Genomic DNA, 12,861 nt, shown 5'->3' on the forward strand with positions numbered 1-12,861 from the left:
GGAGGCTGAGGCAGAAGCAGTGGTGCAAGTTGGAGGCCAGTGAGTTCATGGCCAGCTTGAACTACATAGCAAGACCCTGTCTTCAAATATCTAAAAGGAGGAGGAAAAAAGTTTGACACAGTAGTCTTGGTGCCTTTTAACTACCCTGTAATCTAGCTCCAGGTTCAAACTTTACCCAGTTTCTCGTTCAGGTCTAATGTCACTTTCCCTAGGGATGTTACTTTAATTTCCTCATATCTGGAAGTACTCGTTTCCTCTTTCCAACTCCCCAGAACTTTATTTCTACCACTTCTCTTGGAACTTTTAAGGTATGAACGTAAGTCCCCACTACACCTGATGTTAGTGACAGAATCCGGTTTATCTTTATGGTTCCATCACCAGTTTCATAAGAGCAAATTTGTACATCTTGGGTGAATGAATCTCTGATATGTAACATGGTGTTGCAGACACCATAGTCACCCAAGTTTGGAAGCAGGAAATTTGATGATATGGCCACAGACACATTTCATCTTTGAACTAAGCAATCAAAGTGAAGGAGTACAGTAAGTTTCTTCAAGCTCTTTTCTAGCTGTAATATGAATTTTGAATTACTATCGCTGAGTAAAGACAATCGAGGACCCAAGCTCAGCTCCAAGTTCCACTTGGTCTAACAAACAAGTACAAAAAAGGAGTGTTTCCTTTCCATTTTCTTTCTAGAGCCAAAATATCCTAGAGGCAGAGTCACTTAAAGCAGAACAATCACCACGGATCACTGCTAACCCCACATAACTCAAGCATAATTCTTGGTAGCCACACTCATACCATGTTAGGGTGGCTTCAGCAGCATCCTTCACCCTCATAGATGCAGGGTTTGGCTCCTTATCTCCTTTGTATTTGACCTCTTGATCACTGTTTTTGGACTTGCTTCCTGAGATACCCAGTTCTACAATCTCCAGTACTTCTTTAAGGCAGTCCTAGAAGAAAGAAAGGCAGACAAGATTTTCTTATACACATTATGAAACATAAGGAATCCCTCAAAATGCTAACAGTTATATCTGGTTAGTGGGGCTCCAGAAATAAAACTTTATACTCCCTCTCCAGATTTCTCTTTAGAACTAAATCTGAAAGATCCATGAGTAGGTAAATAAAGAAAACCAAAATCAACTTTATCAGTCATAGAAGTTCTTTTCCATTAGCAAGGACCACAAATTACAAAAGGTCAAATGAAAGATATATGGCAACAATTCAGCTAAACCTGGGATTAAGACAAATGATCTAATATAGTAAAAAGAAGCTCATGCATAATAAACATTTCAAACAGTTAATAGTAGCATAACTTTAAAGCCCATAACCACAAATAAATGTTATCAGCAATATTGTTTTTAAAAATTAGTCTTAATTACTTTCATATCTTTTATTTTCCCTATAAATTCTTTATCAAAACTTACTTCCCTGTAAGGACTAGTGGCAGGTAAGCATAGTTGAGGCCACTTAAAAATACATATCTGAAGCAACTTAAAAACAGAAAAATATGTGTGAAATTACAGACAGAAGAAATTTTTATGATAAGCTGTGCTCTGCCTTGGCAGGCTAGCGATCAACTGGCCTTATTGCTTTGATATTATATGACCAAAGTGCTTACAAGCTATCTTAAGGCTATCAACTTTCAAAAATAGTTTCAATAGTTCAGGTAAATTAGGCAAGGCTCTCTCTTTTAAAGAACTTCCTCTGTATTAATCTATAACCAAATACACACATGATGATAGTTTAGTGCTCTAAAGGGTAACTGTTCTACTGAAATCTAACAAGTGCATTTACATTTAAAGGTATTTAAAATGTATTTGCAGCATATATTTTAATTTCTGTATATTTTAAGACTGAATAAACACACCTTTTCATCAAGCATATCAGGGTGCTCTGTCAGCCAGACACAGAGACACTGAAAAGCTGCCACTATCATAGAGTGCAGATCTCGAGAGTGAAGAGGAGCTGGTCGGCTGCACTGGTACACGATGTAGCTGCACACAGAACTGATGGCTCGCTTTCGGTCTCCTGAGTCAACCATCACCCTCACCTGAGCATGTTCATTTGAGGAACAGAAATTAGCCAGAAATCACAGTACAAATTCAAAGCATGTGCATCAAGGACACATCACAAAAGGCTTAGTTTTTTAATATTTACATATATGAGGAGAATACTTCTAACGTACTATTATAGTTCCAAAAAAAATGGAGGCAATTTTCAAATCTTAAAACAGTATTCCACATTAGCATAGTTTTTCATGTCCTAAAATGCAAACCTATTGGGCATACCTATTCATCCTTGCCAAAGACTGAAAGACTTATTGGCAAGGGAAGATATACACAATTTTAAGCATCCCGAACCCAATCTGTGATGTTCTTCATTCTGCACAAAATACTGTGCATATAAACTCATGTAGTAAGATAATGACCGTATGTTTACATCATCCCAAAAATTTCTTCATGTAACTTTGGATTCTTCCCACTATTCCTGTTTGCAACTCTAAGCAACTACTGATCTGCTACCACTATAGACTAGGTTGCATTCATACCAGCAAGGAATAAGAGTGGATGGTCTCACTACTTTGTATTCTACTTGACATAATATTTTCATAGTTCTCTATATTTTTCTGTATTGCTTATGTGTTACTTTTATCTGCTGAACAATACTCCACTGCATGGAAATACCACTAATTATTTACTCAGAATCAGCTAATGGATATTTGGGTTGTTTCTAGCTTTTGCATATCGCAATAAGGCTACAATCAACATCCACATCCAAGTTTTTGAATGAATATATGCCCTCATATCCTGGGAGAGGAATCACTGAGTCATAAGACAGATGGATGTTTAACTTTTTAAACAAATGCCATGCTGCGCTGTTTTCTAAAATGGTTATTCCAGATAACATTACCATCAACAGTTCCTCTACTTCCTCACCCAAGTGTGTGGTCAGTCTTCTTAATTTTAGCTATTCTACTACATACGGAATAGTATCTCACTGTGGTTTTAACTGCATTTTTAATAGTGAATGATACTGAACATCTTTTCATGTGTTTGTCACCTGTTTATCTCCTTTAAGTTTTTTTCCAAATCCTCTGCCTGTTTTTTAACTTTTTTTGATAGCACTGAATTTTACTATTGAGAGGTTTACTTCACTGGTGGTTGTTCTGCTTTTATAAATGTTTTGGTAGAAGTTTTTATGAAACTACATGCGGACTCCAGGTCCAGCTGCCAGGAAGTCCTCTGTAGGCAGTGGCTACAGAATAGCATGTGGCTCTGACTTCTTAGGTTCCTAGTCAGAGATGAGGGTGCCGGGTAGTACTGTAGCTCATCTTTCAGGTCCACTGTGCTCAAGTGGTCATACAAGACTCAGCATTGTGGACACAGATCACTTTCCTGATGACTCTCCTGGATGCCAAGAACCTGTTGTCCTTGACCTGCTGTCCACAAAACAGCACAGTGTAGCCAGCTCTCTCCATAGAAATTTATCTTAGGAGTTCTAATGGAGGCTCCACCTAGGAAAGGGTAGACATCCCCCTCTTTAGCACAAAGCTCCATTGGCATGCCCTCAAGAAAACTCAGTTTCTCCTGAACTACAAGAATCATTTTACAGATCTGCTGATCCTTCTCAAAGGAATGTTTTACATGCTTTAGGCTAAGCTAGTGATTCCATGTTGACCACTGTATGTTGGACCTTACTGCCAGAATGGCTATTTCTAGCAAGCATCTGAGTGAGAAATTATTCAATTCAGGTTTGAAGATGCCATCAGGGACAAATTTTCTCTTCTTAGGAAACTACCACATCTAGGTGTGCTGGTGCACTTCTGAAATCCCAGTACTCAGGAGAGCTGAGTCAGAAGGATCCTTTCAAATTCGAGACCAACTTGGGCTACAAAGTGAGCCCAAGGCTAGCTTGAATTATATAGTGAGATTCTGTCTCAAAAAGACAAAAAAGAAAATTGTACCATAATGCTGTCAAAATCATACCAAAAAAGCCGGGGATTTATCTCAGCATTGTAAGCGCCTGCCTAGCAAGCGCAAGATTATGAGTTCAATCCCCAGTACAAAAAAAAAAAAAAAAAAAGAAAGAAAGAAAAAGAAAAAAATCTTACACCGAAAGGAAAGGTCACCACTGAATTTTCAGAGTTGATAAACATTTTCTTCTAATCAATGATTTGTGATTTATCTTTAGAAAACAATGATTTTGTTTTTGATGAAGTCCAATTTATCACTTTATTCTTTAGTGTAACCTTTAAGAAATTTTTGTGTAATCCAACGTCACAAAGATTCTCTCCTATGTTTTCATCTATAAATTAGAGTTTATGTTCTACATTTATGCATATAATCCAACTGGAGTGAATTTTTGTAGATAACATATATATGAAATAAAGTCTTAAAGAAGGGAGGGAAAAGGGAAAGAAAGAAGCTATAAGATATACCATGTACAAGTACAAATTCCTTATGATGAATGCAATCACTATGAATATATAAAATGTACCGATGAGATAAAAATAAAAAGAAACGAAGTCTTTTTAGTGTTTGTTTATAGATGAATAGCCAATGATTCCAGCACCACTGACTGAAAACACTATCCTTTCTCCTTTGAATTACTTTTATACTGTTTTAAAAGAAGAAATAAAATGACTGCATATACATGGATCTGTTTTTTAACTCTCTATTCTATTCCAAACTCTTTGTCCAAACCTATTTCAACATCAGTTTGGTTTGGTTTTTGGTGTTTTGGTTTTGTTGTGTTAAACAAGGCTTTCTATACATACATTCCAGAGGGTCTGGAACCCGTTACATAGCCCAGACGGGCCCTAAACTTGCCACCCTCCAGCTTCAACCTTCTGAATACTGGGATGTTTGTTTTCATTACTGTAGCTTTATACTCAATCCTTTATTTTGCCAGACAGGTACACAGCAGTGTTTCATCTAAGGCTTTCTGTTCAGGGTTTAAACCATAGCATCTCAGATAGTGCCACCTGTGTGGGTGTGTCACCTTTTATTCACAAGGTATTTTATATATTTATTCATATGATCCTCTCAATGAAATTCTCTTGTTACATGCAAGATAACTTTGCCCATTTTACTAATTAAAAAAACAGATGCTAATAAGGATTTGGCAAGTGGAACCCTAGTATGGTACACTGCTAGTGGGAATGTAAAATGATGCAGTAGCTATAGAAAACAATTTGGCAATTCCTCAAAACATTAAAAATTATCATATACACTACAATTCACCATACTCAGTATATACCTCAAAGAATCAAAAACTAGTAAAGAAATACATGTATACACGTGTTCAAGGCAAAACTAACATAAGCCTAAAAGTGAAAATAGTTTCAATGTGCACCAAATGATGAATGGACAAAGTGTGGAATATACATTCAATATGTACTATTCAACCACAAAAGGTTAATGAAATTCAGACAAAGTCTACAAAAGGAGTAAAACACAAAAAATTATATTAAATGAAAAAGTCAACCACAAAAAAGTTCATGTACCGTAATACTCCATTTAAGAAAAGGTAACTAGATATCTATAAAATGCGAGCTATCAATGGCTGAGGTGGGAAGGAGGGGGCAAAGAAGCACTACTTAATGGGTACAGAGTTTTCCTTTTGAGGTGATAAAAACACTTTAGAATGAGAGTTGGTGGTTGCACAACACTATGAATCTGCCAGCTGCTACTAAATTACTCATTCTGAAATTATTAATTTTGAGCCAGGTAGAGTAGGGCATGCCTGTAATCCAGATATTCAGAACACGGGAAGCACAAGAATTGCAGTTTTGAGGTCAGCTTTGGCAACTTAGCAAGTTCAAGGGTACCCTGGACAACATGGTGAAACTCTGACTGAACAATCCTAAATAAATAAATAAATAATAGAAAATGCTTAATTTTACATTATATGTGTTTTACCTTGAAGGGAGGGGTAGAGGCAAGAAATTCAAGAGAGCATTCAGCTCTAAGGTTCCACAAAAATGAAATGATACCTGTGAAAGAAATCTGAACTGCCCATTTTCAATTATCTCAGATAATGGAAGACAGTAGGCACATGTAATCCCAACTAGCATACTTGAGAACAACCATTCTATATAAAATCAAAGTGTTCAGAGGATTGTGGTGTACAGAGATTGTGGAATCTAATGGGGATTGCCTTCTGAAGGTGGTAGCCACTGTTAATTCCCTATTATCTTGTTTTGGAGCCCTGTATCATTTTCATTGTTTTGTGGCATGGGGTTTATTCGGTTTTGTTTTGTTTGACTTTCTTATATCTGATGGCATGAACAGCTATTTCAAAAACAGCAAGATATATTATGGTAGCCATTTGGGGTTTACTATTGTTTTGAAATTCTTTATTACACTCATTCTTTTGTTTTGACTAGCACTATTCTATTCTGTTCTGCTTGATTTTTACTATGTCTGATGGTATCTGCAGCTACTTGAAGACAAAAGGCATTAAAGTAACCATTGTTAATTTCATATTGTTTTGAAGTCCTGTATCGCTTATACCAATTTGATTTGATTGATTTTATTCTGCTTTATTTTCCTTGGTTGTATCTTCTTTATAATAAAATAGGTAAAAAATTAAAACCACCATGTACCATATTATATTCAAAGAAATAGCAACTATTATGTTTCATGTAATTTTACAGCAAAAATGTTCATACTCTTTAAACCTATTTTTATATTTAAAAAAAATTTTTTAAACTTTTTAATACAGAATCTTGTTATGTAACCCAGCCTGGCCGGAACTCACAACATAGTCTAGGCTGGCCTCTAACTCATTATCTTCCTGCCTCAGCTTCCCAAGTGTGAAGATTATAGTACTGAGTCAACAAATTCAGTTTTATCTGTTCATAAAAATAAAATTCACGCTGTAAAATTTCATTTGGAAACTTAATGTCCTACAATTTGATATAAACTGAGGAAAGCCAACTCTGCAATTCCTCCACCAAGGAAAGAAGACATACAGAACAAACAGCCATGCTGCAAAGCTGCTGAGGTAAAATAAAAGGATCATCTTCCTCACCTTTGCCAGGCCAGAGAGGAGCTCTAGAGCTGCTAGTGATATGCTCATGTCTTGCCGCCACTGGGAGTTGAGTCTTTGGGTGACAAGATGAATGCTGCGAATCAGGAGCCCAGCAGCTGAATCTGTATTAAGAGCTAGGATATAACCCCAATGCCACATCCCACAGGGAGGGAAAACAACTAAGCATTAGTAACAAGAAGCACAGCATTCCACCAGGCACAGACCACAGCAGCCACAGTGAGCACGATGGGCACCCACATAGTGCTATGCTCCCCGCCCACTGGCCTGAGCCCCAGCCAGCCTGAGTGATGTAGCACAAGGTGCCCCCTGCAGGGCTAGGGCAGCTTCTAGCTCCCAGCCCACATATTTTCACATAGACAACCACAGGCCTTAATGCTGCACATCTTACAGTTTCTGAATTAACAACCCACAGAGAGTTACATTTTCAAACAAAAAACAATAATGAAAAGGCTATCAAATATTGCCATGGGATTTTATAAAGGAAAAAAACCCCAACTTTCACAGCCTCCTCAGATGCTGGGAATTACCTTATAGCACCTGTTGAAATTACTTGTAGAGTTGAAAGCATCAAAAATCACATGCAATGCCTTTTCAAATCCATTTTAACATGTAACTCTCCAAGACTACTTTAATAGTTCTAAAAGCATTAAATAAACAAGCCAGTTTTTATTTGGCTTCCAATTTTATATTTGAGTCATTATTACCTAGCTAGTAGTACATTAGAAGAGCTTAGGACAAATTAAACTGAATTTATAAAGGAAGCTTTAGGGACATTATACCTGTCGATCCTATCAGAAAGAGGGCAGTGACAACAGAAAAAGGAATGATCATTAAAGAGAGACATTCATGCAACACTAACACAAATCTGGATTTCTTAGTAAAAAAATATTTTACAACATTACAAGCAGAGCTCACTAACACCAGTTCAAAATGCTGAAACAAACAATAATCACTTCAAACATTAGAACACATGCAGCAATGCAAACATCTTCATTTTAAAAGGTAGAAAAAAACGGAAAATTTTCAGCCTACAATATACCTAAGTTTACATACACAATGAATAAGATAACAATTTAAGTAACCACTGTATAAATATAATACTTATATATAGCAAATAGCCACATAATTACTTTATCTAGCTGATATCCACAAGAATACTCACTGTAAACTTAAACCATAAAAACATGACTCATGAACATGGCTCATTAAGATTCCAGATGATTAAAGAATTCACATCTAAGAAATTAAACACCACTGTAACCTAGTTAGCTAAATATTTGCAGATTCAATATACTATTAGTATTTGAGTATAAAAATATAAAGGTCCTTAAAACAGACTACAAACATAAAACAGTAGCCCTAGGTAAAGGACATTACTGAATAGAATGCTTTGCTGACAAATACTTTATTTGGGAAAGCAGAAAATAAAAATGTTTCCTTACTCTTTAAATTTGTGCCTGAAGAATCTAATGATGTGCACAGTAGGGTAGGTATACAAAGTTTAACATGGAGACAGTTACTCCTCCCCCTAGTTCTCCTCGACTGCGGACTCCATCCCTTCCTTCTCTCACTGCAGTCACTAATTAACTGTGTGCTCGCTCTGATCATGGCCCTATCTTATCTGACCCATATCACCGACACCTGCTTTATCATGGTATCTTTCCTGACCACTCATTACAGTGATCTACAGAATCTAATAAACTACCCCAAATATAACTGTTAAAAGCTATGCAGGTGAAAACTACTTGGGGTTTTCCTTAGTTTTTCAGACTAACATGCTATTATACTGAAATACATAAAATTTTTGGTTTTAGTTTTGTTTTAAATTTTTAAACATTAAAATTTTCTAAATCTAAGAATAAAAGTAATTCTGTAAAACTTTCATTTTTATTCTTTCTTAACACAGCTTACCATAATCCCTTAGGAGAGCTTGAGCAGGTCTCTCACTGTCAGGAGTTGTGGGCTCTGTGCTTCCACCACTTGCTGAACTAATACCACTATTAGTGCGACTATGACCCTTCATGTTATCTTCTCCACCACCCTAGTCAAATGAAAATACATCATTTGGCAGTTATGCCATATTTAACAAATACAGTATTTGGCAGTTATGACATATTTAACAAACAGAAACAGAAACTAATCATTAAAAATTTTACTGATAAAATGGGATGGGCCAATTAAATGGCATGTAATGATATACAGATAACAAACCAACAATGGATTAAAAGTGCTGTGGTGTTTCTACACAGACACAACCTGAAGGCTATGAAGGGTCTGACAACTCTAGGTAGCCCAACTGGGGTTTCCTTGCTACTGTTTATAAAAGTCCAGCACAGGATCTTTTTCAATTCTTTACTAGACTTCACTGGGTCCTTAAAAAAACACCCTCCGTACCAACCAAACAGAATCTTAGAATACGAATATAATCTCAAAAGAAAACAGAAACTTTCAAATATAAGTTATACTGTAAAACAAACAAAATATTACATGTAAATTCTTATATAATTGGAGCTAATAAATTTGTTAATAAATAATTTTCCTCATTTTTGCCACAGAAGCATGATTCATTTTGCCTGCAACAGTAAATTGTTGTTAGCTATCTACTGGACATAAATGTAATTTCTTTGTCAATACCCCGATTACTCATTCTATAGCCACTCTACACATCCTATTAATTAATTCCCCTTCTCTGCAGCCTTTAGATATAAAGATCATATATTTAATGACAAAAGCAAAGGGCACTGGATGTCTTTGGGAAGCCTTTTCTATTAAGAAGCATTAGTGTTTTGAGGGACCTGAAAATTTTAGTCTAAGGGGCTAGAAAGAGACCTCTGATCTTACAATCATCCTTAGATCCATTAGAGATGCCAGGGATTACGGAAAAAAAAGGCTTATTTAGATTACTCAGGCCAGTTCACCAGCACAGCAAGACAGGTAGACTTGTCAAGAAATAAAGACTGCCTTAGCTAGAATTTCTGTCACGCAGAAACTCTCAGCGATCTGATGCACAGCTATTAAGTCACTGACAAGTTAAAAAAAAAAAATCTCAGAATAGATTTTTTAAAAGGAGTCCTTCTACTGGGTATGGTGGCATATGTCTGCCATCCCAGCACTCAGAAACCTGAAGTACAAGAATTGCCATGAGTTCAAAGCCAGCCTGAACCAGGAAGACCCTGTTTCAAGCAAGAAAAAGAGAAAAAAAAAAGAAAAACAAAAGTTCTTTTGAATGAATGAGCTGGATTTAAAACAAAAGGTCTTTTAAAATCACAAAGGTAGGGCCGGGGATTTAGCTCAGTGGCATAAGCACCTGCCTGGCAAATGCAAGGTCATGTGTTCGATCCTTGATACCAAAGGGAAAAAAAAAATCACAAGAACTGGAAAATAATTTATATAAATCATACATTGACAGACTCTGACAAATTATATGTTAAAACCTTCTTACCAGCTCCATTTGACAACCAATGGCTTCTAAAAGTGCAGAATCTTGGACAATATTTAACATTGCCCCTACAACAGCAAAAAGGGAAAACAATGCAATTAAAAGATGTAAGAACACTACAAAGGCTCATATGATTAAGAATAGAAATAAGAATATGAGCTTTCCTGAACTCCCCAAAATTACTAATAAATTCAACAACTTGTCACAATGGACACTCTAGAATTTCTCCTATTCTACTCTATCTCCCAAAGTTTTAAAATCATATCTTTCTAAAATAAACTGGAAAGCCAAACTGTACTTTTATAAAATGTACTTACTGTCTGATATGTTTTAATTGGTGTAAAGGACCAGATATAACCATCTTGATTTCAATGATATTATAAACAAGGTTCTAATATTTTAGAAAAAAACAAAGTAGGGAAATTAAAACCACATCTGTACCTGTCCTACTGTACAGAGGTGAGACAATGTTTGAAGGTAGGTGCTCTGTAGATCAGGTTAATGGATGGGAATTTTATTCTAAGTTTAATGAGCAGCCAATGGCATTAACAAGCTCAGGAGGCTGAGGTGGGAGCACTACTGTAAAGCTGAAGTCAGACTGAATTACACAGTAAAATCAGAATACTGATTCTGGCTTATGTAGGGAAGATGAAAGGTGAAGAAGCAAGAAAGGAAGCAAAGAGACCAGGTATAAGGCAGTGATAACACTGTAATTAAAAGATGAGCAGCTTAAAAAGAGTGAAAAGGAAGGGTGGATCAGGATATATTTTGGAAGTAGTGCCAACAGAACTTTGGGGTGGACTTAAATGTGGGGCATTGGAGAAAGGGAAGAATTAAAGATAGATGAATTGTAGGTTCTTGTTTGAAAAATTTGATATATATCTGAAGAAGCCATGTACCAAGGTGAGCAACTAGACTGTTGGGCAACTGATTTAGGGCAAAGCTGTGGGAGGCAGGTAAGTGTGAGCTGCCCTGTAGATGTACTGTATTAGTGGAGCTATCAAGTGGGCAGGTAGCTGGTAACAAACACAGAATTCGGAGGATGGATGTAGGCTAAAGAGCACATGGATCTATGATACCTGAAGTGATGGCACTGATGAGACTACCTAGAATAAGAGGGCCAAGAACAGCACTTAATACTTTCCAACATGTAACAGCTTGGTAGGCAGGAGAAGGGAGCAAAGGAGATGGAAGAAGAACCAGGGAGATCGAATGAAAATCAGGTTAGTATGGTACAATGCAGGACTCAAGCAAAATATGGTAAGGGATGGGGTCAAGCAAGCCAGTGCTACAAGGCCAAGTGAGAAGATGACCACAACTTGCTCAGTTGTGGCAACAGGGAGTCCACTGGAAACTTTGATGTGAGTTCACTCAGTGGTATGATAGGGACAAAAATGGTACCCAAAAAGAGTGGAAAATTTAAAGGGTTTTTATTTTCAGGGTAGAAGAGAATGAGGACAACAGCTAGAGAAGCTAAGACATCCAGAAAGTTGTATTCTAGAACAGCAATAGGACATATTCCTAGACCAGCATAAATAATCAGGTTGGAAGGAGAAGGTGATCAGACAGGAAAGAGGAGTGAGGACCTAGAGAAGGCAGTGAGAGTGGGCCAAGTGGGCAGCACTGGAACAAGCTGCGCCAGCTCTGTCTCCACCTCCTGCTGTCTCTACCTCTGCCCTCTTCATTTCGCCTACACTGGCATCCTCGCTTTGCTCCAACGCACTGCTTCAGGTACTTTGCCCTGCTGTACCCTCTGGCACAACCTCAATTCCAGGTACCTGCACAGCTCCCTCCTTCACCTTCTCAGCATGATCTGCCATGGCGCTCTGCTTAAAATTAAACAGCCCCTGCCCTCTGCCTCATGGCACACCGCCTACCCCCATCTCCTTTCCTTGATCTGTTTCCTCCCCCACAGAATACACTCTTTTTTTTTTTTTTTATAGAATACACTCTTATGTACTCCTTGATCTTTGTCAGCACCAGAAAGATTTTTTTCTGTTTTGTTCCTTTCTGTATTCCAGGCTCACGGGTGGTACCTGGCACATGATGTAAACAACTCCTGCTGAGGGGAAGAAGGAGCTACCAGGTCGGGGGGGGGCAGTTATCTGACACACTTCTGTCTATGAGATATATACCAAGAGCACCAGCTATGCAGATGAAAAACACAGGCTGAGGATGTAAAGCATGAGAAACAGAAAATTAATTACCCGAATGCGTTGGTGAAACCACCAGTCAGAGCTAAGTATCACCTGACATTTACAGTCCCAAGTCTAAAAGGGTAGTCAGCCCTGCTATAGGACATTTTTCCTCTAGCAATGCTCACTTGGGTGTGAATGTGGAATAAACAGAGAGCTGACTGACTT

The 12,861-nt window shown here is 37.4% G+C and overlaps 1 protein-coding gene across 9 annotated transcripts in view; it reads right to left on the reverse strand.

Annotated features, from left to right (window-relative positions):
* Ralgapb (Ral GTPase activating protein non-catalytic subunit beta) overlaps window positions 1-12,861 on the reverse strand; it is a 95,782-nt gene that overhangs the window by 36,977 nt on the left and 45,944 nt on the right. For 6 of the 9 annotated variants that reach the window (XM_003467652.5, XM_063248357.1, XM_013150321.3 and 3 more), the window contains 5 exons: window positions 10,502-10,566; window positions 8,971-9,100; window positions 7,039-7,172; window positions 1,871-2,053; window positions 802-953 (listed from right to left, as the gene is read on the reverse strand). In XM_003467652.5, the coding sequence (XP_003467700.3) occupies window positions 802-953; window positions 1,871-2,053; window positions 7,039-7,172; window positions 8,971-9,100; window positions 10,502-10,566 (664 nt within the window). The remainder of the gene's footprint in view (window positions 1-801; window positions 954-1,870; window positions 2,054-7,038; window positions 7,173-8,970; window positions 9,101-10,501; window positions 10,567-12,861) is intronic. The other 3 variants (XM_013150325.3, XM_013150323.3, XM_063248356.1) reach the window with 1 other exon arrangement.

The sequence above is a fragment of the Cavia porcellus genome, unplaced genomic scaffold (genome assembly GCF_034190915.1).
Source record: "Cavia porcellus strain 051 isolate PalLab524CR breed Dunkin Hartley unplaced genomic scaffold, mCavPor4.1 scaffold_5, whole genome shotgun sequence".
In the NCBI taxonomy this organism is placed as follows: Eukaryota; Metazoa; Chordata; class Mammalia; order Rodentia; family Caviidae; genus Cavia; species Cavia porcellus.